We start from the raw sequence: 27,668 nt of genomic DNA on the forward strand, positions 1-27,668 counted from the left end.
CCCCCCACTTTTTTCTTACTATTGAATACACCATGAATTGTCAAACTAATAGAGTAAGCTTATCTGCGAAAAGATCTAAACCTCCCAAAAAATTCCTAGTTCATTTCACAAATATACATGGTCTTAATTCTAATCTCAACGATATCCATTTCCGCTTGCAGTCTGCCAAACCCCATGAATTTTTTGGAGAGAATCCCAGTTATCGGTCAGTTCAACTACTGCTCATCTCAGCTGCCCAAATTATTCACTGTATGATTCCTTTCGCCTCGAAGGTGGTACTTGTGCATATGTCCGGTGCAATATTCCATCAGAGAATTGGTAATTTGGAATCTCCTCTCTTCGATCTTCTCTAGCTTAAAATCTCCACGTCATTCTGTCAAATTCATCTGTTGTCTCTACCATTCTCCCAACTCCACTAATCACTTGGAGCTCTTTGACTTCCTCCAATCCAACTTTCCTGACAGTGAGGTAATTTTCCTTGGTGATTTTAATGTTCACAACTCCAGCTGGCTTCCGTTTTCTAGTCACACCAACCCAGCTAGTCGAGATGCTGAGGCTTTTGCAATTACTAATGAACCTGCACAGATTGTTCATTTTCCTACAAGAACACCGGACAATCCTAACCATACAGCCAAACCGATTGATTTATTTCTCACAAACAACCTTTCTAAGTACACGGTCAAAGTGAGAGGTTCCTTTAGGCACCTCAGATCACAACTTGGCGATTGTCTCTTCTCCAATGGAGCCTTTATCTCATGGCTATTCCTAACCTCGTATTGTTTGTCATTACAAGAATGCACAATGGGATGACCTGCGAGATTTCTTTTCTTCTTTTCCTTGGTCGGATTACTGTTTCAAAACTTCTGATGTCAAAGTTTGCTCAGATCGTCTCGGTGAAATTATTCTTGTAGGAATGGAATCCTTTATTCCACACTCCACTTTAAAATCTCATCCTTTATCTAAACCTTGGTTCTCCAATAAATACGCTAAGGCTGTTCAAGAGAAGAATGTTGCATATCGTAATCGGCTTGTTTCCAATTCTTCAGTTTCGTTTTCTGCCTACACCAAAGCTCGCAACAATTGTAAAACAGTCATTAATCAGTCCAAACTAGATTTTGAACATGCTAAGAGTAGAAAATTTGCTTCTTGCCATAATGGTAGCCGAGCATTCTGGTCTCTTGCCAAAGCTATTGGCCGCAACTTTTGCCCATCTCTATTAAAACCAGATGGTTCTGTTGTCACTTCAGCCAAGGATAAAGCTGACAGGCTGGTATCCCATTTTTCTTCAAACTCATGTATTGACGATCTTGGTAAAACACATCCCACCATTCCCAACTTGCTCCATTCAATGCCTCCTGTGGTTTTCCGTCAAAAGGATGTCAGAAGGATTTTGACGAATCTCGATGCTAAGAAAGCTCCAGGTCCTGATGGTATTTCTCCACTTGTTCTCAAAACCTGTGCTCCTGAACTTACTCCTGTTCTTTGCTGCCTTTTTCACTTTCTTATTCCAAAGGTGTCTTCCTTTCTGCTTGGAAATTTGCTCATATCCAGCCAGTTTCTAAAAAGGGTGACAAGTCCCTCCCATCTAATTATTGTTCCATTGCAATTACTTCTACTCTTTCTAGAGTAATGGAGAAATCAATTAACCGCCAACTCAAACTACCTAGAAACCTTCCATCTTATCAACGATCGCCAGTATGGATTCCGTCTGATCAACGATCCACTGGTGATATTCTGGCTTATGTTAACCATTTATGGACAAATTCAATAGAAAAGTTTGGTGAACCACAAGCAGCTGCTCTTAGCATCTCAAAGGCTTTCGATCGTGTTTGGCATAAAGGTCTTCTAAACAAGCTTCCGTCTGATGGATTGCCAATTGTTTTTTGGTTATCCAGTTTTCTCTCTGATCGCTCACTGAGGGTGATGGTAGATGGCTCTCTGTCTTCTAACTTCTCCCCTAATGCTGGTGTCCCTCAAGGTTCAGTTCTTTCCCCCACTCTTTTCCTCTTGTATATTAATGACCTTCTTCCATTGACTGGAAATCCTATCCATAGTTTTTCCGACAATAGCACACTGCATTCCACTTTCCATTTTGAGAAACCTTGTCCAGCTCAATCAGCTTCAAGTTCTCAAATATCTGCTACCAATTATTTAAATGACGATCTCCAGGTAATTCTCTAGTGGGAAAAAGACAACTTAGTTGATTTCAATCCTTCTAAAACTCTGTCTTGTCTTATATATCACAAAAAGGATTCTTCTACTCCTATGCTTATCTTTGGTGACACTCCAATTTCTAGACAAAATGATATATCTCTTTTGGGGATTACCCTGACTTCTAATCTCTCTTGGCACAAGCACATTACAAATATTGCTTCCTCTACATCTAAAAAACTTGGTTTTCTCATTCGCTGTTGGCATTACTTTTCTTCCAAACAGCTGTTCACCCTGTACAAATCGCAGATCTTCCCTAACATGGAATATTGTTCCCACATCTGGGGTGGTGCCCCCAAAACCTCTCTCAGGCTTCTATATTCCATTCAGAAGAGGGCAATTAAGTTAATTAATGACTCCTCTCCAACTGAGTCCCTCCACTCTCTGTCTCATAGATGTTCTGTTTCTGCTGCATGCCTTTTCTACAGATACTTCCCTGGGCACTGTTCTTCTGAATTGGCTTCTATAATTCCCGCTCTCTCTTTCAAAACAGTCCGAAAACGTGCTGCCACCAGTCAACATCCATTTACTGTACTCTTCCCCGTTTATTCATTCAATTGCTGTTTTCTGGAACAAACTTCCTTCATATGTATTTCCTGAATCTTCACATAGGCCTCTGGGGTTGGGAATATTCATGCCGTCATACACCAACCGTATTAAAATTGTAGTTTTATACTATTTAAAATATTGAAATGACTAGATAGAACAAATAAAGTTTAATCGAATAAATAAACGATTAGTATGTATAAAATAAAAATAATATTAAATTGCAAGATACTATTTACAATAAAACAATTAAAATACTAGATAATAAAAGTGCTAATATTATCTAGTATTTTAACTGTTTTATTGTAAATAGTATCTTGCAATGAAACAATTAAAATACTAGATAATAAAAGCGATAATATTATCTAGTATTTTAATTGTTTTATTGTAAATAGTATCTTGCAGTTTAATGTTATATTTTATTTTATACATACTAATCGTTTATTTATTCGATTAAACTTTATTTGTTCTATCTAGTCATTTCAATATTTTAAACAGGATAAAACTACAATTTTAATACAGTTGGTGTATGGTGGCATAATATGAGTATTTCCTGAAAATTACAGTCTACAGCAGTTCAAGTCTATTGTCAACAAAAATCTTCTTTCGTCTTCTCAACCTCCAACTCAAGCATGGTACTAAGTAATATAGGTTCTAATACCTCTCGTGTTTGGGGTTTTCATAAAAAAAAAAAGAAAAGAAACCCTACTCAGTCAACACCAAATGGTCATTATTTCAAGTTAATTCTGATTGTTCTTGTTCACAAAGTATGCATATACAACAACAATTTTATGACTAATCATTCTTAAATTAAATGAAATTGACATAATAAAATGGTTTCCTTTAATTTGCCTTTTCGATAACTGTTTTTTTATATATACCTCGAAAACAATTTACGTATTGGCTCACTTGGAGAAAAGTTGTATTGTGTTATATAACTCCTGGGGCTCCCGTGAGCAGGATATCATCATTCTTCTCTTTCTTGGCAATTCCCTTTTACTTCTGGCTCTCTCTCTCTCTCTTTCAGGGTAACGCGGAAATTTTTTTTTTGGCTGGTGCAGCATAAGCCACAAGCTTCCTTGCACTATATGGCTTATAATCAGTGGCGGAGCTACCATGCAGGTAGGCAAAGCAATTGCCTCGGTGCCCTTTAGGGGACCAGCGTCTTTGGCTGTCTCCTGTTTTTGCAATTTTCATTAATTAAAGTAGTGTCCCGAAATTGTTTATTATTATTAGCTATATGGTAGAATTGAAGGGAATCACCAAGAAAGGGAAGAATGATGGTATCCAGCTCAGGACCTTGGGTGTGCCAAGCCCATCTTTGCCTCCGGGCCCGAAAAAGGATGGCTACGCTACTGCTTATAATAATAATAATTTCGAATACGCTGAGGGAAATTAACGTATTTAATAATACAATACAGCTCAGTTAAAAGATTAAAGCAATTTTTAAATAATTGGTGATATAAACTGACTATAGAATTTTAAAAGTTAGCGACAGCGTGGAGAAAAAAAATTTTTTGCAGAGGTTTCGTAGGCAACGGCCTATACTGCATCTTTATTCATTATCGAATAAGTTGTGGCAAAAGTATGTAACCTGTAAAAATAAATTTCCGTTTCAAATGTGGTGCATAGTGTAATATTTATATTAAATCCATGCGGTTACACCAAGTTATCATTCAACACAAGAAACGGAAAGAAACATTCCCATCAATAACAACCAGATATTCATATAAGATAGCTAGTTACAGTACACTTTGAACTGTACCTTGGGTTGGAGCACGGAGTAGTTAGAAACAAGTAATTAGCAACCTCTACTGATCACATACGGTCCCAGAACAAGCAACGTGTCTTCTTGCAAACAGTAAACGCGCATATCTTACTTCTCTGTGCTGTGGGCTTTCGAACACATGCATGAAAAAAATTTCTTCTGATTGCAGCCCCACCTAGCGAGCACTTCATACCAAAAGCAGTCGCAGAGTAGTTTACTCTGCTCACTTCACAGAATAGCGGCTTACCCTATGTACTATTCTTCTGGAAAGCAGTGATGGCTTGCTAGATTCTTTTTTGTTTACAAGATTTATGTTGTGTTCGTTGTCTGCTCACTAAATTTTTATAACTCAAACAGCAAAATGCAACTTGTAAAACGACGAATATGTGTGTTGATATAATGCGGTGAGTATACTGTGGGCCACCAAATCAGATAAACCTTAAATTCTTTCTGAAAACAGATTAAAAGTATATAAAAATAACTGAAAGATCTTATTTTTAATTTTGTGGAATCACATTCAGCGCCTGCCTGCTCCGTCAGAACCACAGAGTAGTTACCAGTCTGTGGATTCATGACAAGTTGAACAGCATAGTAAAATATGTTACTAGTCTGTGGGCTATGTATAAGTATAGTGCGAAAGCATCACGCTTTATAGTCTGTGGGTTAAACGATTCATGACAGGTTGGAGCTGACTGTGACGCTAAACTGCGGTTACGGAGCACGCGCGATGTTCACTGTATCTGCCGGTTTATATACTAGTAGTGTACTACATCAAGCGAATGAAATACATCGTAGTTGTATAATTGGATGATAACCGTTTGCCTAGAGATTAGTCATCTGGTACAGATGACTAATCTCTGCAGACACCCTCCTTAGGGTGTGGGATTCGCCGTCTCTCTCTCTCTATTAACCTCTGCGGACACCCTCCCTTAGGGAGTGGGATTCAGCCATCCTCTCCACTAACACTTCTTGCTCATGTCACTTAACTTCCTGGCTGTTGCACCAGGGCCTTCCAAATGCTTGGATAGGGACAGCCCAGAACCCTGCACACTTTTTTTTTTTTATTTCACTGGCTCTGGATGGGCTTCCCAGACCAGGGTACCCAGTCCTTCGCTCCCTTCCTACCTACATCTGGAGGATGCTTTTTTTTTTTTTGTTTTCTCCATCAGAAAGCTCAGGCAATCCCTGGTGGAGAGCAGCTACAGTACTGTGGACAGCCTGGTTCACCTTCTAGCGGTGGTGGGCCCTACAGCCAAGAAACCAGATCAGAACACAATACAAAACTACACTTTTCTGTTTTTTACAGAGGTTCGTGCTTCATCACAAGAGTACTGATGGCACAAATGTGGGGGACCCAGCTAGCACCTTACCCAAACACTATGCCACAACATACAGAACTGACTATGCCAAATTGCCTTAGCATATTAGGCAGATTGTCAAGGTTATCTTCCCTTTGTACTTGGCCATGCCAGCAATGCAGTGACAAGGTGTACCCATAATTTTGTTAAATTGTAAGCAAATTAAATTTGTTACCCAAACTAAGTATTTAGATGTATTATTAGATGCTAGGTTGACTTTTATTTCACACTTGCATTATTTGATGAATAAAAGTGTTTTAGTGCAGCACTAGGGGGTTACGTAGATCAATTTTAAATCTTTATTATACAGCAGTTTTTCTGCTAATAATGACCAATGTATCATCTGTGTTGGTAACTTGTGTGAATAAGATTAAGTTTAAAGCCAAGTTAAATTCTATTCAAAGAACAATGCTGTTGGCAATTCAGAGGGTTTTGGAGAACTGTGTCAACAAATGCCCTGCAGGTATTAGCAGGCCACATGTCAGATATTTTTATAATATATAGACCTTTTTTTTTACCATATTAGGAAGCATAATAATTTCACATGTTTAAACATTGTGTGTGACCTTAACATTGATCCTAAGGTTAAAAAGAAAAAAAATATATGCTAAGTTAATGGAAGACTTTTTATTCGAAATAATTCTTTTGCATACTTTAAACTGAATAAGCATTTTTTTCCTAGTATGGAGACTTCTTTTTTGTTAACAGGGCATGGTTCTTTGAATAGTAAATTGTATTATTTTGGTTTAAAGTCAAACCCTTACCATACATGTGGTGTTGAAGAAACTTGGTGCCATGTATTATATGATTGTTTGTTGTATGAGAATTACACAGCTGAATTATAGAATATAATTAGTGATTTTAGTTATGGAAATGAAAATAATTACTTGTATGCCATGTAATAAGTTTGTTGCTTTTCAAAGGTTTGCTATTTCTGTATTTCTAAAATGAAGACAGTTGTCAGTCTGGATATTTGTACACTAATAACTGTTCACTGTATAGATTTTTTTCCCTCTCTCCCCCTCTTATTCTTGTCCTGTTTTTTTTTTTTTTTTTTTTTGATTGCTGGTACTGTGGAAATTAACGTAGTGCAGGATAAATTTCCAGGGTGAGATTTGTGTAGGTTTTTTTTTTTTTCCCCTAACCACCCTGACCTTCGTTTTTATTTATTTATTTTTCTCTTTGCTGGCACTATGTAAGTAACTAAGTGCAGGATTGTTGACCAGGATTGATATCTTTTTTTTTTATTATTATTATTATTTTATTTTTTCTTCTGCACACAGGAGTAGGAGGCTTTGATTCCTAAATGCTTTTGTGAGGTGAGTTTTATTATTATTATTTTTTTTTTATATATTTTATGTATATATTTTTTTATCATTATTATTCTTTTTTTTTACACTGGCTCCCAGGCCTGGGCAACTTGGGGGGCAGGATTGCTGGCATCATCTGGTCTAGCACTTCTATCAGAGGGTGCGGGAATTTTGTGCAGTTAGCAGAAAGTGTAGTAGGCCCAGCTCCATGTTCATAGAGACGGGCATCAGGTAGCAGTTATCCTAGGTGATGACTGCTCCCTGGTGGCTGGGTGGCCAGTGTATAACATAAACTCACACTTACACAAACCTATCACTATTTTTTTTTCCAGGCTTGTTTACATATAACAAAGTCAGTGATATTAGGTGGATTTGGACAAATGTCTAGGAACCACCAAAGACTATAATAATAATAATAATTCCCTTTGTACTTAAATTTAATGGGTATACAGGCCTTTTCCCACAGAAGGACCTTATGACAGAAAGGTAAGTGTCACCCACAGAAGGACAAGGATGTTACGATTGAAAGGCAAGTCCTCGTGTATTATGGAACCTGAAGCAAAAGGCCTTTTCCTAAGTGACCTATGTAAATGCAGGTAAATAATTACATAGTGATATTGGCTGAAGTCCAGTATAGTATACACCGCCAGGCACTTTGTTGAAAGCAAAGACCGTGATAATTGACAGGTGAAGGGACCTCCCTTTTTTGATTGTTTTGTGTCATCAAGGTAGGGGGCTTAGCTTAGGTAGGGTGTTTATCCTTCCATCCCGCTGTTTTAAAATGGGAAAATGAGTTCTCGATTTAAAAACAGCGGTAAATGTGGGGGAAATCACCCTAGGCATATCAACCTAGGAGGACAGTGGGCGGGGAAAGCAGTAGCATCTGCTTTCCCCGCCCATTGTTTTGCTGCTTTCTCACTGTTTTGCTTGCCACCATGTTGAAGGGTGTACACTGTTTTGGAGTTTTACTGTGATATTTATTCGACCTTGAGGAAGCCACGCATTACAAATGCACAGGTAAATAATTACATAGGTTATTTCCTGATTAGATTTAGATTTAAACCAGTGCGTTTCGAGAGGTGTGTCTTTTACGTAGAAAAGATTTGACTTACTCCATATACCTCTACATTTTACATAGAAAAGCGTGTGCGGGGGGGTGGATGAGAAGAGGGCGAAGCCTCCTAGTCCATTATTATTTTTATAATTACTTACATTTATTATTTTTATAATCAAATTCTATATAGTCAGGAAATTGTTTTTTATTCTTTCTGTAAGAAAGAATTGAAATAGCTATTTTTACAGAATACAGATAAGAGAAAAAACTGATTTACTGCGAGTATGTAGTACCTTGCCATTATATAGACCGACAGATACAATGAGCGTTGTGCATGCTCCGTGACAATTCCCAGCACATAGTTTGGCACACAGAGTAATAAGATACAGAGTGTGAACTTGCTGAATTACTCCCAGCACCACCAATTTCGGACCTATAAACTAACGCGGCCATCAAAATCCTCAGAGTGCTAATGCACGTGCCCATTGCTAATAAAATTAGTACTGGTTTGAAAAGATTAATTCATTGAGCACAGCGAGTTCATTTTCCTTTGCATTTTGGTTACTATTATTTTAATATTTGTGTATTATTATTGGCATAGTGTATTATTATTAGCGTAGCGAGTTAATTTTTCATTGCATTTCAGTTACTATTATTATGATTTTTATTTTTTTATTATTATTATTAGCCATATGGTGTAAGGAAGCCTGAGGCTTATGCTGCACCAGGCAAAAAAGAGAGGTGGCAAATGAAGTTTAACATTGACAAATGTAAAGTACTACACATGGGAAACAGCAACCCCAGAGCAACGTATCAACTCTGTGGTACTACACTGACAGTGGTAGAGAATGAAAGGCACCTGGGGGTGGTTGTGCAGGCAGATATGAAGTTCTCTGAGCAGTGCAGACGGACTGCAAGAGTAGCTCATGGAGTATTGTCAATGATATACAGGAATTTTTCCAGCAGGGATAAGGAGGTGATCATTCCATTGTATAAGGTGATGGTCAGGCCACACCTAGAGTACTGTATACAGGTCTGGAGGCCTCATTTCAAGAAGGATGTAGAGCTGCTGGAACGAGTACAGAGAAGGGCAACAAGATTAGTGAATTGAACAAAGGGGTGCTCTTACGAAGAAAGGCTTAAGTTTTGCAAATTACAGTGTCTGGAGACTAGGCACCAGCGAGGTGATCTGATAGAGGTGTATAAAGCCTTGAATGGTTTAAGCATGCTCAATGCTGATGGGATTCTTCCTCTAGCTCAGAAAAATCACCTGAGAGGGCATAAATTCAAATTGAGGAAATACAGATGTAGGATAGACGTGCGGAAATTTGCCTTTAGCCAGCGGGTGGTTGGTTGGTGGAACAGACTTCCATCCCTTGTGGTGGAGGTTGATAGCCTAAATAAGTTTAAGGCTCAGCTGGACAGGTATTTTGAACGAACAGAGGGGTGAAGTGGAAGTGGGTTTTTTTTTTTTTTTTTGGCTGATGCTGCATAAGCTTGCTTTCTTGCATCAAATGCCTCTACTAATGCTAATGCTAATACATATGAAGAAAAAAAAAAAAATTTCTGAATTACCGAGAGAGAGAGAGAGAGAAGTAGAAGGGAATCACCAAGAAAGAGAAGAATGATGATATCGAGCTCAGGACCCTGGGTGTGCCAAGCCCATACTCATCAGATGTGAGCCCCCCGGGTTTTATTTGTGTATTATTATTAGCATAGTGATTTTTATTTTTAATTGCATTTTGGTTACAATTTTAATTATTTCTGTATTATTATTAGCATAGCGAGTTCATTTTTTATTGCATTTTGGTTACTATCATTATAATTATTTTTTATACATTATTATTCTTATTTTTTTTTTTTTTTTTGCATTTGTCTGCTGACATTATGAACCAGAAGTGCCTCTCATGCTGACATTATGAAGAGAAGTGCTTCTCGTGTAATAAATCTGGAGTGCGATTATACTGATTTACAAAAGAACATTTAAGGTAATTTATCATAATTGATAGAACCAGGAAATATTTAATGAAATGTAAAAAAAAAAACACTACTGAATAGCTAATTATTAACTAATTCCAAACTTATTACATTAATTAATATGAATAAGAGGTAAGCAGCAGCCATTATCAATCCACTGCAGGATGGAAGCTCCTCAAACAATTTATATTGAAGGAAATGGACCATAATCTGCTATGCACTGGTTAGCAGATCAACCATATTTAGCAGTCAGGGGCTTGAACTGCAGTCTACTCAAACAGTGTGTGCTACTGCGCTCCCATTTCTGACCACTCAGCAACATTGATATGAATAGTGTATTGATATTAATCAAAGTAATAGTTTATCGAATAATTTGAATTTATTGATGTAAAGGCATAATTGGGTTGGGGAGTTTACTTTTCCCTTATAAAATGTGCAGTTCTATATACTGTATATACCAGGGGTGGGCATGCATGAGGTTAATGAGAGCTGCATTCCGGTTTTTCATATATTATAAAGAGCCACACCATGGTTACATAGTATTAAATACACAAATTTAATTTAATTAGTATGATTACATATTCTACACAAGTCTTAAATGCTATGTAAAGTATATATATATATATATATATAAGAAAATATAATTAAGAGAAAGAAAATACAAAATAATTATTTCAAAATTTTAATAATAAAAATAAAATATAATAAAAATGCATTAATAAAAAGTATAATATTTAATGAATTTCAAATCTTTGAAATTTGGCGTAAAATTTGTTAAAGCCATCTGCAGCAATTCAGTGAGATGATGATTGGTCAACTGTGAATGATATTTCGACCACGAACTTCATTGTGGAGTACAAAGATTCACAGCAATATGTTGTACCAAAAATTGCAATTAGACAGCAAGCAGCTTTCTTTAAATGTGGATATTTTGATTCTGGCACGAGTTTCCAAAATTCAATTATAGAAGTAGATTTGTGCTGCATTTGCAATGCCTGATCCTCTTTCATCTCTAATAACTCCAATTCCCCAGCCGCTTTTTCAACAAGTATTATTTCAGAAATTGGAAATCCATCTTCAATAATATCACAAATAAATGGGTTCACAAAATATGCAAATGTAGATTTAAAACTTTACAAATCTTCAAATCTATGTTTGAAATCTTTTTGCAATTCTTCCAATCTTTCTTTGTATTCATCTAACTTTTCTTCTTTGATATTAATTATATTTGCTTTTACTTGTGGAAAATTATTAAATATTTTGTTCTTAAGATCGTACACAAAAAGCCAAAGTTTAGCTTCAAAACTAAATACAGTTTGTGACAAATCAATAATAATTTTTTCCTTTCCTTGTAAAGCCAAATTAAGTGTTTGCAAATGTTCTATAATGTCTGTAAGGAACATTAAGTCAGAAAGCCAAGTTTCATTTTCTAATTCTGGGTATTTTTTTCCTTTTTCTTTTGTAAATGTTATGATAGGATTTAGGAGTTCCACAAAACAGCTCAAAACATTGTAAGTTGGCAGCCATCTTACAACACACCATAGGGATAAATCACTGGGCAATTCATCTGTTTCGTCATTCACTCGCAACTCTTCTAAAAAGTTCTTAAATTGATGATGTGTTTTGGCATTTGTTCTAATTAAATTCACAATCTTCAAAACAATCTTTCACACATTTTCATATTTGAAGTACTTCGCTATGAGATGCTCGAGGGGTGAATTATGCAGTGAAGAGGTAAGAAATGTGGAATTTTAGGATCATTGTTTAAAAGACCAATGAGACCTTGGTTTTTCCCTATCATTGCAGGCGCTCAGCCAGTTGCAACACTTACGAGTTTATCACGAGGCAATTCAAACCTGTTCATTACTTCATCAAGCGCATTTCTAAAATTGATACTGCAAGTTGTTTCGATAAGAGCTACTAGGTCTAACATTTTTTTCCTTCACATTTACATCTGCAGATACATAGCGGACAAAAACGGCCAATTGTGGAACATCCTGAATGAATGTAGACTCGTCGAGAGCTAAACTAAATGCTGTACAATTTTTCAAATCACACATCAAACTATTTTCAACATTTTTACTAATTGCACCAATACGACGCTCAGTTGTACAACGTGACATAGGAACCTGAGCGATCAATTTATGTAGTTTTGTATTATCTGGATCCAGAACTTTAACCACTTCTTCCAAGTTTCTTTTAATAAATTCTCCTTCTCCATATGGACGTTTGACATGAGCAATATTCCAAGCTATCAAAAAACTAGCGTCGTTTGCTCTGTCATCTTTGCAACTAAAAGAAGACAAGAGTCCTTGTTGCTTATGAAGACCAGATTGCAAGGACTTAAGTTTCTCTGTTTGCAATTTTGAATTGAGTGGATATTGAGTTGAAAAGTGGGGATGACTTACTTCGTAATGGCGACGTAAATTGCTTACTTTGTAGTTTGCAATTGTAACTTTACAAATAAGACACAACGACTTTCCATTATTGTCAATAAAAGCAAAATTTTCTACCCATTCTTTTTGAAAGATTCAATTTTCTTGTTTGTATTTTCTTTTTTGATATTTTCTGAGGTCATGTTATCAAAAAATTTAAATAAATTTAATTCCAAAGTCTGAAATTAAAACTCTTTTGGGAGGTTTGGTCACATTTTCTACCCACTCCCGGTGTAGTGTTGCACAAGTCCGCTGATGGCGCCAGCAGTGTATTTATTTATAATCAAAATAAAAATAGCAAAATATCTAGACATAAAAAAAAAAAAAATAAACACAACATAAAATCCGTATAACAAAATATTAGTTACTTAGTTAATTTAACAAGATTCCGTGAAAAAAGTTCTGAAATAATAATAAAAAAAAACAGATTTAAATTTTCAATGGGAGCCGCACTTAACTCAACGAAGATCCGCATGTGGCTCTGAGAGCCACATTTATCCACTTGCCATTCCTGCTCATATTAACCTTTTTTTTTTTTTTAATTATCATCTATGGTTTTGACTTTTTTACTTGTAAGTTATCGAGAAGGAAGCTGAGTTTACCAAGCAGAAAAACCCTGGAGTATTTAATGTTGAACATTGCTAATAAGCCAAATTCTGCCCTGTTTTGCTGAATTGTTTAAGGAAGCAAATAACAGCTATGCAGGAAAAAGACAAACTGTGCATGTAATGAATAAACAAAGTGCATTATCTAATTGTGAAAACTGATGATGTTGCTGTTCTTCTTGGCCTCTTAAACCATACTGATACTTTGCTTGAATTGGTTCACCAGATTGCTAGTGAGCCAGTAAGTCTCACTGACAAAGTGAGAGAGAATCAACCAGGTACAGTGAAGATATGGATATTTCTGATGAAAATGTACTGGCATATGTCTCAGGTTACCTAGCCAGAGGCGCCTCCATAGCCAGGTGGGCAGGAGCAGTGCGTAGCACACGCTTCTTGATTAGACCGGGGTTCGAGCCCGTGACCACCAAATACGGAGGATGCGGAAAGGTCAGGGGATATGACCACCGCATATCCCCGGAGCAATATGGCCTTAGTTGCTAATGCTCCTAAAAACCAAACAAACAACAACCTAGCCAGAAATATTTTCAAGAGCAACAATTGTGAAACATGTAAAAATTTACTATTAGGCCCAAAAGATCTTGATATTGAAAAATTGTTGTATTTTAAAGATTTTAATGTGAAGAGTATCGATTGAAATGGCCATCAAAGGAATTGTTGAACACAATGATATGTGTATCAAATATTCTTCTTTTCTGAAGTTGATTTGTTATTTCATAAGGAAAATTTTGTAAAAATAACATGTTTGTGATAAAACATGTTTTATTGACCTTGAGTAGATCGGGAACCACAAGCACAAAGATAATATGCAAAAAGTGCTTATTCAGTCATTCTTGAAAATTACGTTAAAATAAAAAATGTGAACTTGGCTTACTGGTCTAGTCCTGCATCAAAATCCCTTAAAAAAAAAAAAAAAAAATTTAAATATGTTAAACACATGTAGTTACTGGGAAATGTTAAACATGTGCTGTGAAAAGCTAGAGGGAAAAATTGTGTCATGATTTTTTTATTAGAGATCAGTTGTATCAAAGCAATATTAACTGACTATTCTGAACTACATAAAACATGACAAATCCACAAATAAGATACAATTTCATTTCATAGAATTGGATGGAATTCTATTGTCTGGTGAACTCCAAACCACTGAAGTGTCTTCTTCTGGTTTTCAGAGACATTCCAAAGTAATCTTCAGAATGTCTCTGAAAGCCAGACCTGAAGATTATTGTAAATATGAAAAATACCTGTTTAACCTATTTAAATTATATAAATTAATATATAAATTATATAATTTAAATAGATTAAACTATAGTTTAACCTATTTAAATTATAAAAAAAAAATAGTTCAGAATTGGCATCATAGTTTAAAAAAAAGGTTCTGATATTGTTGAAAATGACAGCTCCCACTTGTTTTAGTCTAGTGAACTATCCACAAGAAAGTCTTAAACATGTTTCAGTCTTTATCAGTATCTTTCTTACAACTCCAGTATGAAAATTATCTGAATTTTGATTGCTGGAGTTGTAAGAAAGATACTGATTTTTGTATTTACAAAGGAAGCAAAGCTTATCTCTCAGTAACATCATAGCATAGCATCTTTATGGTTTATGAAATCAAGGATTGTATTGAAGACTGTGACACATCGTGCTTTTTTATTATTAATTTATTTGCTTATGTTGCTTGTACTGGGCATATAAATCTTGCTTTTAATTTTATGACAAATCAGTATGTTTTTTTGATGTACTGTATATATTACGGAAGAGTTCATGTGATGATATTACTATTTCAATTTACAGAAGACAATGTATAATTCAAATCTTTCATATGTAATGAGAAACTTTATAAATTAAAGAAATTTGAATAATAAAGTGTGAAGTTTGTCCTTTTTTTTTTTTTTTTTTTTTGTTGTTGTAAAGCTAATTCAAATAAATAGTGATCTAAATGAAAGAATGCTAAATTTTGTTAAAGAAAATAACCAACTCAGCAATAAAACAGTCAAAATTAGTCACATAATTGTATTCCTAATTTTTCATTGATTCCAGATTCTTTGTATTTTCGTGTAGTATACAAAAAAAAAAAAAAATCATCAGTGGCTATGGTTAGCAGCTATATGATGCAGTGTTCATTTTATAGGATGCCATAGCAAAAGTAATAAATAAATAAAGGAAAAGAATTAAATTAAAAATACATATGTAAATTACCATATGTATACTTAAATGAATTTAAATTATAAAAAGGGAGAAAAAAGGGGAGAAAGAAAAAGGTAGTGGGGCAAAAACAGAGGTTTGAACTGAGGAGGAAGAAAACAGCTGCTTTTAGCGTTGCCATATGGCTATCATAACAGTTAATTTAAGCATGCCGATATTTTTACCTATGTTTATATTTCATTATTCTTCCATCTTTTACACTGTCTTTTTTTTTTTTGTATTGAAACAATAATGAATTGTGAATATTTCATACTAATAATCAGTGAATTGATATATTTGCTATACTCCAGAATTTGGGTACAAGTTTTCTCTGTGCAGTGGGCATGCTCTTAAACTACTGGAGATATATTAGAGTTGAGTTCTGTGATTGGGTGATTACTGTGAATGCATAATTTTTGCTTCTGATTGTTTCATTGGATGTGAATTTAGTTTGGTTTAGAGGGAAGTACGAAGTTATCATTTGCACGTGTGCATTTGGTTTTTTTCGTTGCCATTTTCCTGGTGCTGTTAGTATATTTTGTGCTACCTTTTGCTTGTCATGTCAGGTGTTTTCTGCTTTCGTTATTGTGCCTTTTACGCATATTACTCTCTGCTGCTGTGTGCTCTACTGCCGTCACGTGTTATTTTCCTTTTTTTGTTGTTGTTGTTCCTTGTTTGGTCCCAATGGAGCGAGTGAATGTGACGTTTACTCCCCACCATACCGCTGTTTTTATAGCGGAAAATGACTTCCCTATTTAAAAACAGCGGTAATGGATATTCTAACCAAAGATTATGCCTGACCCTCGCTATCAGGAATCATAGTTAGGCTTTTCATTCCCCTCCTCACCGCTGTTTTATAGCGAAAAAAAGAGATCCCTATTTAAAAAACAGCTGTAAAAGATATTTAAACCAAAGATTAGGTTTAAACTTTGGAAGATATTTAATTAAAAAACCGACTTATTTTTCAAAATTTATAATTCTTTTCGCTTATTTTAATAATGTATTGTAGTTTCTCTTTATGTTCATTTAGACTTTGATGTATTATGATATCACGTGACTTTGGCGTATTACATGTGGGCGTGGAAAGCAGTGAGTGGCAGCTGTCAATCACTGCATTGTTTCTGACTGTTAGTCGAAATATGAACTTGTACCCAAGATCTGGAGTATTACCGATATATTGTCCATCACAATTATAAAGCTGTAGAAAATTCTCTTTGCAATGTTCCAGCCTGTTTCTTAGGTCCGAAATTTGTGGCACCACTTTCTATGCGTTTTAACGTGTAACTGGAATTAACATTATTGTCTGTGGAAGTTGACACTGTATCTTACTACTCTGTGGACTGGCAGATACAGTGAGCATCGTACATGCTCAGTCAAGTTGGAGCTGATACTAACTTGCGATCTGGCTGTGATGCATTAAACGTTAAAAGTATACAACAATTACTGAAAGTTCTTAGATTTCATTATTCTTCCTGAAAATGTAGAAAATTATTTAAATTATATCTGAAAACAGATTAAAAGTACTTAAAAAAATAACTGAAAGATCTTATTTTTAATTCTGTCAAATCACATTCAGCAAGCGCTGCGCATGCTCCGTAAGAATTACAGGTTAGTTTACAAGTCAGAACTGCTCTGTCAGAACAATTCGCGACAGGTTGGAGTTGGCGGTGACTTGCAAGCTGACCGTGACCTCTGGCTTTAAACTGTAGTTATACCTGGAATTGTCTTTATTCCCCATTGAATTGTTTTCATAATCTGTATATAATATTAAATGTCTTTTATAAGTTGATCTGACCGCCAGTTAAAATTTAATCAGTAAATTCCCTGCCTATTGACATGCGTTTTTGCATATCTTTTATATTTCTTTGTTCAATTTTTTCTGTTAAAATAATAGTTGGGGGGGAGGGAGCGTCTCTATGTAATCATATATACCTGAAATAATACAAACACACATGAGCCTATTTTCTCCATTATACTAATTGTTCAAATACAATCAATGTCTTAAGATATTCTGATTTTAGTAATTTGTGCAAAAACATCAATTACTTTAATTTCGTATTTAAAAATTAACTGGCTAATATCATAAAATCGATTCCTTCCTCAGACATTTTGAATGATATGTAAAGTGACCAGATCCTTAATATTCCAATGCAGGACATCAATTTTACAACCCCCCACCTAAAAACAATATACACATACATTTTTTTTAAATTTTTATTATAAAAAATATTCACATACAAAATATATATTAAATACATATGTCTTTGAACTAAACTTATAAAATATCACACTTCTTAAAAACCCAAAACAAATATAGCCTATATTTCTTTTTGTTTTTCATATATATTTGTTTTATTTAACAGAAATACTTATATTATATAGCTATTTCTCTGTGAAATAATAATAAATCTTTTAACAATAAAAACACTAGAAATTAAATAATATAATTAAATATATTTTTCCCCTGGAGTGAATAATTCTTCATTATTTGCTATTTCTTAGAAAATTCTTCACAAGAATTAGCAAAGTTGCATTTAACTTGTAGTATTGCTTTAAGTGTTTCTACGGTCAGCTGTGTTTTTGTTGGCGTCCACAGCTTATTTACTACCAGAAAACCTCTTTCCGTTGTACTATTGGTTCCCTGCAAACATAATGCAAATCATTTGCATTATGTTTGCCATTTAGTATGGAGGTTACATGTCCAATCCGGGACAGTTTGCAATGCAGGGCAAACGACTTAAAGCCAAGACATCTGGTCACTTTAGATATATGATACCTTTGTAGATGCAAAACTCAAGCCCAGTATCGGGAATAAATAAATATTCAAGAATGGATTTGATAATAATGTATAAATTAAACTGATGAGATCCTTAGTATTCCAATGTGGGACATCGATTTTACAACCTCCCCCGCCTAAAAATTATACACATTTTAAAAAACAATTTATAAATAAAAAATTTTAAAAATGTAAATTAAATACATATAATTCTCTGAACCAAACTTATAAAATAAAATATCACACTTAAAAAAAAAAAAGAAACAAATATAGCCTATATTATTATTATTATTAGCCATATGGTGCAAGGAAGCCTGAGGCTTATGCTGCACTGGCCAAAAAAAAAAAAAAAAAAAAATTTCCCTATTACCCTGAGAGAGAGAGAGAGAGAGAGAGAGAGAGAGAGAGAGAGAAAGAAAAAAAAGTAGAAAGGAATCACCAAGAAAGAGAAGAATGATGATATCCAGCTCAGGACCCTGGGTGTGCCAAACCCATACTCACCAGATGTGAGCCTCTGGGGTTAATATAACCTATATTTATTTTTTTTTCACATATATTTGTTTTATTTCACAGAATTATATTATATAGGTATTTCTGTGAAATAATAATAATAAAAGTACATACTCTTTTAACAATAAAAACAATAGAAATTAAATAATATAATTAAATATATTTTTCCGCTGGGTGAATTTTTCTTAATAATTTTTCATTAATTGCTATTTCTTCATAAAATTCTTCACAAGAATTAGCCAAATTAAACTTAACTTATAGTATTGCTTTCAGCATTTCTATGGTCAGTTGTGTTTTTTCTGACATCCACAACTTATTTACTACTGAAAAAAACACTTTCTGTTGCAATGCAAATCCAATTACCGTTTTCAAATGCTTGCATGGTGTGTCCCTTGTGTCAAAATGTTTAAATATTTCGACCCACCTCATATCTGTTGTCATTCTTTCGTCATTCCATTCTTTTATTTTTGAATCACCAGCATATTTTTTTAAATATATCTTGTCAAAAAGTCCACTTTCTTCTTAATTCGCATCAATTAACTTCATGATATGGTAGCTACTTATACTCAGGACAGTTTGCAATGTGGGGGCTAACGACTTAAATCTGGCACTGTCCTGCATAATCTGGGACGTCTGGTCACTTTAATAGACATTAATAGTTATTATCAAAACCATTCTTTATTCCGAGTCAATGACATCATGCTTCAAGGATTTCATCAAGCTATAAGGCAAAGTCAACTCTACAACAATAATTTTAGAATGAGTGAGCCAGATTTAATATATGATAAAATTACCAAATAGAAAAACAACACTATTTTTTATTCTTACCCTTCTTAAACATTATAATTATGCATACATAACAAGGGAAAAATATTACTGTTCATTTTATAATATTAGAGAATAAATTAAAGGAAAAAAAAATTATAATTTAGGTAATATAAAAAATAATTAATTTTCTTTAGAAATTATTAATTTACTTGCTGTAAAAAAAGGGTTATTCTCCGGATTATGGGTACACCTCTGGGGGAAGTGACTTCTTTTGCTTGAATCTGGCCCTAATTACTGGCATAAAACTAACATAACCTTTTTTTCACTAGCCAAAAATGACAGTCTATTAAAAAACCGCACTTCTTTTGCTTTAATCCGTCCCGAATTTGGCTGTGTTTGCAATGCGGTGACAAGGTGTACCCATAATCTGGAGTTCAAAAAAAAGAAAAATCTGAAGAAAACATTTATTGCTTTATATGGAGTGGGTGACTTCAAATTTCGCTTTTTTTACTATGCACATTACATACAAGTTGAAGTGATGTTCATTTCAAGTAATATCTTGTTAGTTGCATTGAAAGCATGCAAACAGTACACCTTTTATCCTTAGAAAGTGTATCTTTTTGTGCTTTGGGTTTGTTATTCATCTTTTTTGGCTGAAGGTTTTCCCAAGTATGGTACAAGTACCTTTCCGCTGAGATTAGACACCTGCCATTTCTAAATGAGAAAGTTTTAACAATTGAAATTCCTCCAAATGCTGGTGTAATGTATAATAGATATGTTGACCTAATGCCTTAGATATGTTGACCTTTTTTTTTTTTTTTTTTTTTTTTTTTATAATATAAACTCCAAATATGAGGGTATTAGAATCTATAATACTTAGTACTGATGGTTGAAAGCTTAGAAGACAGAAGAGAAAGAAAGATTGTTACAAAAATAGAAGGGATAAAAGAGAAAAGGTTGGTATTTTGGAGTTTGGAGTTGAACAATAAATGAATGCTGACTAGTTACAGCATCATTTCTCTTCTGGTTTAGAAGAGAAATATATAAAATAAATAATAATGATCACCAGTATGGATTCCATCAGTGTTCACCCATTTGTGATATACTGGCTCATGTTCCACATATTTGAAAAAAAAGGGATGGAAGGTTAGCAGTTGCTCTTGATGTTTGCTTTTGAATTTTGATTGTGTTAAGTTCCCATCTTATGAATTTTCCATCTGTACAGGCAGTTCCCGCTTTACGAGTTTTTTTTCCCCAAGTATCTATGAGACAGAGAGAGTGTGGAGAGACTTTGTAAAAGAGAAGTCATTAATTAACTTGACTTCTCTCTTTTGAATGGAGTCCAGAAGCATGAGGGGGATGCTTTGTGGGGGGGAGCCATCCAAATTGAAAACAGTATTCCATGGTAAGGCAGATTTTAGATTTGTACCGAGTGATTAGTTGTTATACGGAAAGTAATGCTGGGAGCAAAAAAAAAAGATAACCGAGTTGTGTGAAAAGGGGTACATTAACCATAATTTTGAAGGAAATTAAAAACAGATATACCATATTATAGAGTTTTAATTTTTATTGGGAAAATATATAATAATGATCACCAGTATGGATATACTGGCCCATGTTCCACATATTTGAAAAAAATGATGGAAGGTTAGCAGTTGCTCTTGAATTTTGATTGTGTTAAGTTCCCATCTTATGGATTTACAGACAGTTCCTGCTTTACGAGTTTTTTCCCCAGTATCAACAAAATCGAAAATATGAAGATTAATTGCAAAAAATGAATGTTAAACATTCATAAATCCCACATTTTAAACCACGCAACAATACAGTGCATACAATACAGTGCACCCTGCTTTACAATATTAATCCATTCCAGAGGGACCACCATATCATGAAAATATCATAATGTGAACCCAATAACACATTGTTCTTTAGTTATTCATTCCAAGACCTCGGAAGTTGAAATTTTTGCTGTATAAGTAAGCCGTTTATCTCTATAAAAGGTCATTTTATGATGTAAATTGTATTAGTTACCAATTCAAATCATTAAATGCACTACACTTTTATCATTATCATATGTTCTGTTATAATGCAATCCCAGGGGCTCACATCTGGTGAGTATGGGCTTGGAACACCCAGGGTCCTGAGCTGGATATCATCATTCTTCCCTCTCTTGGTGATTCCTTTCTACTTCTGACCCTTGTTCTCTCTAAGGGTAATTCAAGAATTTTTTTTTTTTTGGCTGGTGCAGCATAAGCCTCAGGCTTCCTTGCACCATATAGCTAATAATAATAATAATAATACACTTGTTATTCCCCGCAAATTGTGTTAGTTGAAATCTCACTTGTGCGTACCTTGTTAGTTGCAATTTGTGCGTGCCGTTAAAAAATGCTTATTATTATTAGCCATATGGCGCAAGGAAGCCCAAGACTTATTCTGCACCACCCAAAAAAAAAAATTCCCCAAGTTACCCTGAGAGAGAGGAATGATGATATCCAGCTCAGAACCCTGGGTTTGCCAAGCCCATGCTCAGTTATGCATGCTATCGTGAAATTTATAAAGAAAAGAAAAGAGATTATCTTGGAAACAACTGCCTCCTGAAGCATTTCTGAAGAAGACGACTCCTTGTGCAACAAACCAATAACAAGTGCTGACTCAACAATGAGTGATCAACAAGTGTGCATTTAGTCGACGATGATGATGAAGAATAAATATTCTTTAACATTTGTTGTCATAAATAATTCCTTTAAATTATAATTTACTTGATTTTACAGGCTGTTTTCATTTCTTTGGATAAATCAGTCATTGTTTAAACATAAACTAATTAGCTAACTAATTTCATTGTTAAGAACGTAACCTTGTTTTTAACATTATATCTATGGGAATAAATTCCCACTTTACGAGCACACGCTAGGAACGAATTAACTCGTAAAGTTGGGAACGACCTGTATTTTGCAATTTGGTAACCAGTTTTCTCTCTGATCTCTCACTGCAGGTAATGATAGATGGCTCTCTGTCTTATAAATTCTTAATTTCATGCTAGTGTGTCTCAAGTTTCAGTGCTTCTACTTGTTTCCTTCTTCTCTATGTGCCGTCTTGTAACAGAGGTCGGCGACCACCACAGCAAACGTCTCTCTGTCTCTGGTAGTTCTGAACAGCTTCTTGGTATTCAGTTCTGTTTTCATTTGCATATTAATGCTGCTTCCACTGACTGGAAATCCTGTTCTTAGTTTTACTGATGATAATACACTACATTCTGCCTTTCACTTAAAAAAAATTGCTCTGAAGAAACAATGTCATTCAAAATGTTGATCTCCAGGTAATTTTCCAGAAGCCCAAAGAAAACTTAGCTAAATTCAATCCTTCTAAACCTCTATGCAGTCTTATTTTTTAAATAAAAGGCTACTGCTCCCATTCTCATCTTTGATACACTGAGATTTCCAGACTAGATCACACATCTCTAATGAAAATTACCCCTATTTCTAGTTTCTCACTTGGCACAATCACATCACAACTATTTTTTCTTCTATGTAAAAAAAACAAACTTTTTCACACCTAGCATTACTTTTCTTCTAAATAAATGCCAAACTCTATAGAAATTTATGTCTAATGTCAAGAAGTAGCTTCTTTCTATTTGATCTTCAGCCCATGTACAGTACTATTCTTCTCATACCATTAATATTTGGAGTTTTAGTAAAAAAAAAAAAAAAAAAAAGAGAGTACCACCCTCTTTTCCCTCAGATCTGGGCACTGTATATGATGGTCATACTTGGGGAAACTCTAGAAGGAGATGTGGAAAAAATAGATTTCAACAGTACTGAAGACTCAGGTGCAGAATAGCTGTACTATTTGCCCCAGCAATTGGTACTTTTTTTTAAACCAAATTTATTATTATTATTATTATTATTATTAATAGCCATATGGTGCAAGGAAGCCTGAGGCTTATGCTGCACCAGCCAAAAAAAATTTCTGAGTTACCCTGTGTGTGTGTGTGTGTGTGTGTGTGTGTGTGTGTGTGTGTGTGTGTGTGTGTGTGTGTGAGAGAGAGAGAGAGAGAGAGAGAGAAAGTAGAAGGAAATCACCAAGAAAGAGAAGAATGATGATATCCAGCTGAGGACCCTGGGTGTGCCAAGCCCATACTCACCAGATGTGAGCCCCTGGGGTGATTTGGATGATATGAGTGAAGAACATGGGGAACATTTTCAGCATAGCCTCCAACCAGTGGAGAAGTGTTGAGGAAGGTGAAATGTAGTTGTAATAAGTGACTTACTTTCTGTTATTTGGTTTGAAGTAATGACAAAAAAAAAAGCATCCGGATATTCATTTTTGACTGAAGTTTCTTAGTTTATCATGTGAGGTAATGTTTATGTTTAAATTATTTGTTGTTCTAGGGCAATTTATGGACTTCCATAGAGGATATGTTGGCTTGGTAAAGGAACATATCCTCTTTTTATAATTTTTATAACCCTTGATAATAAACATGAATGGGTTGAGCACTCTGAATTCTGATGGGATCCTTCCACTTGTTCAGATTACGAACCTAAGGGAGCATAAATTCAAATTAAGAAAAGACAGATGTAGAATAGATGTGTGGAAATTTGCCTTTAGCCAGCGGGTGGTTAATTGCTGGAACAAACTTCCATCTGTCATTGTGGAAGTTGATAGGTTAAATAAATTTAAGGAGGAACTGGACAGGCATTTGGAGGGAATGGTGTGTTTTTTTTTTTTTTTTTTTTGGCTGTGCTGCATAAGCTCATACACTTGCTTTCTTGCATCACTTGCCACTACTACTACTACATGGATATAGTATAAATATACTGTATCAGTGTTTACATATACAAATAATTTTTTTTTAATTACTTCAAAAACTGGAGATGATTCAAAGTTCTATGAATATTGTTTTATTCATACTTAGTGTATTTAAATTTATAAAAAACTAACAAAAAAAAATAATAATAATAAATAGGAAATTCTTTAAATTTTTGACAGCGTCAATCCCATGATTGACAAAGACCTGGGAAAAGTTTAGTTCAATTTAATTATTTTGTTTTCATGTTTTGTATATCTATAATTGAGCATTTACTTTCAGTGAATGGCCGAACTCCACATTATTGGTCAAATTGGTGGTGCAAGTGGATTCTTAGATCATAATCTCTTTTGCAAATGGAATATACATACAGGTAATGCAGTTGTATTAATTTTTAAAAAAATTAGTTGGGAATGATATTAGAGGTTTGGTGTTATATTAATATGAATAAAGGGAAACTGATATAGTGAATGAAAGTTATTTGGATCAGTATTAAAAAAAAAAAAAAAGAAAAGAAAAGTTTCCTATTTTTCATCTAGGTAATTGCCCAATGCTTCCTTACATACAAGGTTAGTTGGCAATTTTTTTTGCAACAGTTAATGAACCTTTGACTAAAAGATTTTCTTATATCCACAGTACAACTCTCCTTCTGAATTAAGCATATATCCTTTAGTTTGTGCTACTTGCGAAAGAAAAAAAAATTTCCATGTATACGTTTAGTCTGAAGAAATTACAACCCACAAAACTGAACTATCTATCTATTTACCTACTGACTTACATCTTTTTGAGCTGATTGCAAATCTCTTCTCTTCCTAAAATTGAGTCTTTAAACCTGTGTACAGTACCAAGGTGTGTGGCCTAGCCTAGCAATTATATAATAAAATTACCTTTGTTCCTACTAGTAACTTCCTCTACATCAGAAATAAAACACCATGTGCTTGCAATAATTATATATGTTGAGAGGACTCATTGGATTGCATAATTATTCTTAAATATTTATTTTATACTACTTTAAGTTTGGTGCTTCTCAAGCAATAACGTTGGACTTTATATTTTATATTGTGTAACTATCATTTTTCAGAAAAACTAAAAACTGCCTTCTTGAAGCAGAACACTTCGGTTACTGTCACTTAGCACTCTTACTAGTTTTTGACATTGTTTGTATGCCTTCTTCTTCAGCATTATTAACAAATGTATATGTGTCTTTGTTATGTCTATAATGAGCATCTTTGCATAGCCAGCCCCTATGTTATGTTGATTTATGTTTAGTGGCATGTTGTGTTGTACAATTGGCCTCTTAGCAAGTTGCAATCACCAGGAAGTTCATAGGCTGTCTGCTAGAAAATAAAGCTGAATTATAGGCTTCCTTCTGCCACTCTAGGTAGTTTAGGAAAAATAGACATCCATGACAGTAAAAGAGTAGATTAATGGTAGGATAGAGAACAGAAGGCTACTTTCAAAGTGGAGACTCAGATATATCATTTGCGCAATTTATCTCGCTTAACCAATGGCACACCCACATAAGTGTGTGGGGGGATGGAAATTAAGAGGAAGAACAGAACAGGTTTGGGGGAGAGTAAGGAAAACCCTTCAAAAAAATTTAAGTTCTGGTGTGAAGTTGCATAGGTCTACATTTACTCATTTAGTAATCAACCTCTGATTTATCACGTTACTCACACAAGGAAGAAAAACTGCTTACATTCAGTCTTTTGCCGTGACGGGACTAATTGTATGTATATCATGCTGCAATTAAAGTGCCAGCTCATTAACAAATGTCAGAAAGATGGTACCTTGATACCAAACACTGGGACTCCACTCAATACTCTCTTCAACTCATAGTAAAGCAGTGCATAGCCACCCTTTGACCTCTGTAATTAAATGTTTTATTTACCCTGTCACTTTCCTAATAGTGGCACATTGTTCCAGTTTGTACAAAATGTATTTGTGTTGTGGTGTCAGAAGCTTTAATATTCAGAATTATTTTTTGCATAGTTTTTTTTTGGAATTTGATATTAGCCTTTGGAATTTGATATTTGTACTTCTCTTCCTGTCCAGATGATCTAGAAGTGCATGCATCCTTAATCTATTCTATAATTTTCTCTACTGCAGTAGCACACTGAGACGGCGCTGACTCTCTTTAAAAATTACAGCTGTGAATTACAGGCTCCGAAAAAGCGTTAAGTGTTTGCCTTTTTATTTACCTAATTGTTATTTTATATTGTACTTTATACATAGTCTTATAGTTATAGTTACGCTGGTTATTTTTATTTTTAATTTAGACAAAGAGTTTTTGTAGATTACTACTTAATATACGTAAAACCGTTATTTCGTTCGAATCTTGCAGCCATTGTTTTTGTATAGAGTAGTAGGGAATTCAAATTTTTAATTGTGGTAACTAGGCAGCTCTAATGTATAATTATATAGCATAATACGCATCACTGCATTTAGGATTCTATTATTTTCCTAAATAGATTCTGTTCTATTTAGGATAGTATTGACAATTAATTGATTAAATTTATTGATCTTATTAATTTAAAATATGCCCCAGACTAGAGCAGCAAAGCAACGGACACAAAGTGGCAGGAGTGCTGTGACTCGGGGGAGAACTGAGGGGGGGCGATTCTCCAACGCATCACAGCCTAAAAAAATGTGCAACTTGTGAAATGTTTGCCGAACTCTCTGGAACAGAACATGATCTAGCCAAGGAGGATGTCTTTGTGTGCCAGGTGCAGAGAGTGTCTAGAAATTACACATGAACTCAGCGTTCTACTGGACGTCTATGAGAGCTTGAGGTGTAGGGACCCGTCAGGCTTTCAGCTGCCCAACTCAATGCCAGAGCTCACTCCTGGGCATCAGGCAACACAGCGGCAATCTCCAAGGCAGAATGCGCTGGTCCCAAAGGAACAAGTTATTGTTGGTGACTCTATTGTCAGTGAGACGGGGAATATATTGTGTAAAAAGGATAGATGGAACACGACCAGGGTATGTCTGCCAGGGGCAAAAGTTGAAGTCTGGAGGCCTCATTTTAGGAAGGATGTAGATTTGCTTGAGTGTGTACAGAGAAGGGCAACAAGATTGGTGAGGGGAATGAAGGGATTCTCTTACCAAGAGAGGCTTAAGTTCTGCAAATTGCAGTGGCTGGAGACTAGGCACCTGCGTGGTGATCTGATTGATGTGTATAAGGCCTTGAAATGGTTGAGCACGCTGAATTCTGATGGGATCCTTCCACTTGTTCAGATTACTAACCTAAGGGGGCATAAATTCAAATTAAGAAAAGACAGATGTAGAATAGATGTGTGGAAATTTGCCTTTAGCCAACAGGTGGTTAATTTCTGGAACAAATTTCC

The 27,668-nt window shown here is 34.8% G+C and overlaps 2 protein-coding genes across 7 annotated transcripts in view; one reads left to right on the forward strand and one right to left on the reverse strand.

The window, feature by feature from the left end:
• Positions 1 to 4,645, reverse strand: part of gkt (tyrosyl-DNA phosphodiesterase glaikit) — a 317,491-nt gene extending 312,846 nt beyond the window's left edge. For both annotated transcript variants that reach the window (XM_090376556.1, XM_090376558.1), the window contains exon 1: positions 4,523 to 4,645. The gene's annotated coding sequence lies outside the window, so the exon portion shown is untranslated. The remainder of the gene's footprint in view (positions 1 to 4,522) is intronic.
• Positions 4,646 to 4,745: 100 nt separating this feature from the next.
• LOC150084695 (B9 domain-containing protein 2-like) overlaps positions 4,746 to 27,668 on the forward strand; it is a 48,724-nt gene continuing 25,801 nt past the window's right edge. Inside the window, exons 1-3 of one of the 5 annotated variants that reach the window (XM_090376559.1) lie at positions 4,746 to 4,929; positions 10,144 to 10,235; positions 24,604 to 24,694. In XM_090376559.1, coding sequence (XP_090232685.1) covers positions 24,607 to 24,694 — 88 coding nt within the window. In that variant the 5' untranslated portion in view covers positions 4,746 to 4,929; positions 10,144 to 10,235; positions 24,604 to 24,606. Of the gene's footprint in view, positions 4,930 to 9,812; positions 9,925 to 10,143; positions 10,236 to 24,603; positions 24,695 to 27,668 lie in introns of those variants that run through there. The other 4 variants (XM_090376560.1, XM_090376561.1, XM_090376562.1 and 1 more) reach the window with 4 other exon arrangements.

Source organism: Mastigoproctus giganteus, chromosome 6, assembly GCF_048544385.1.
Source record: "Mastigoproctus giganteus isolate SK-2022 chromosome 6, ASM4854438v1, whole genome shotgun sequence".
NCBI lineage: Eukaryota > Metazoa > Arthropoda > Arachnida > Uropygi > Thelyphonidae > Mastigoproctus > Mastigoproctus giganteus.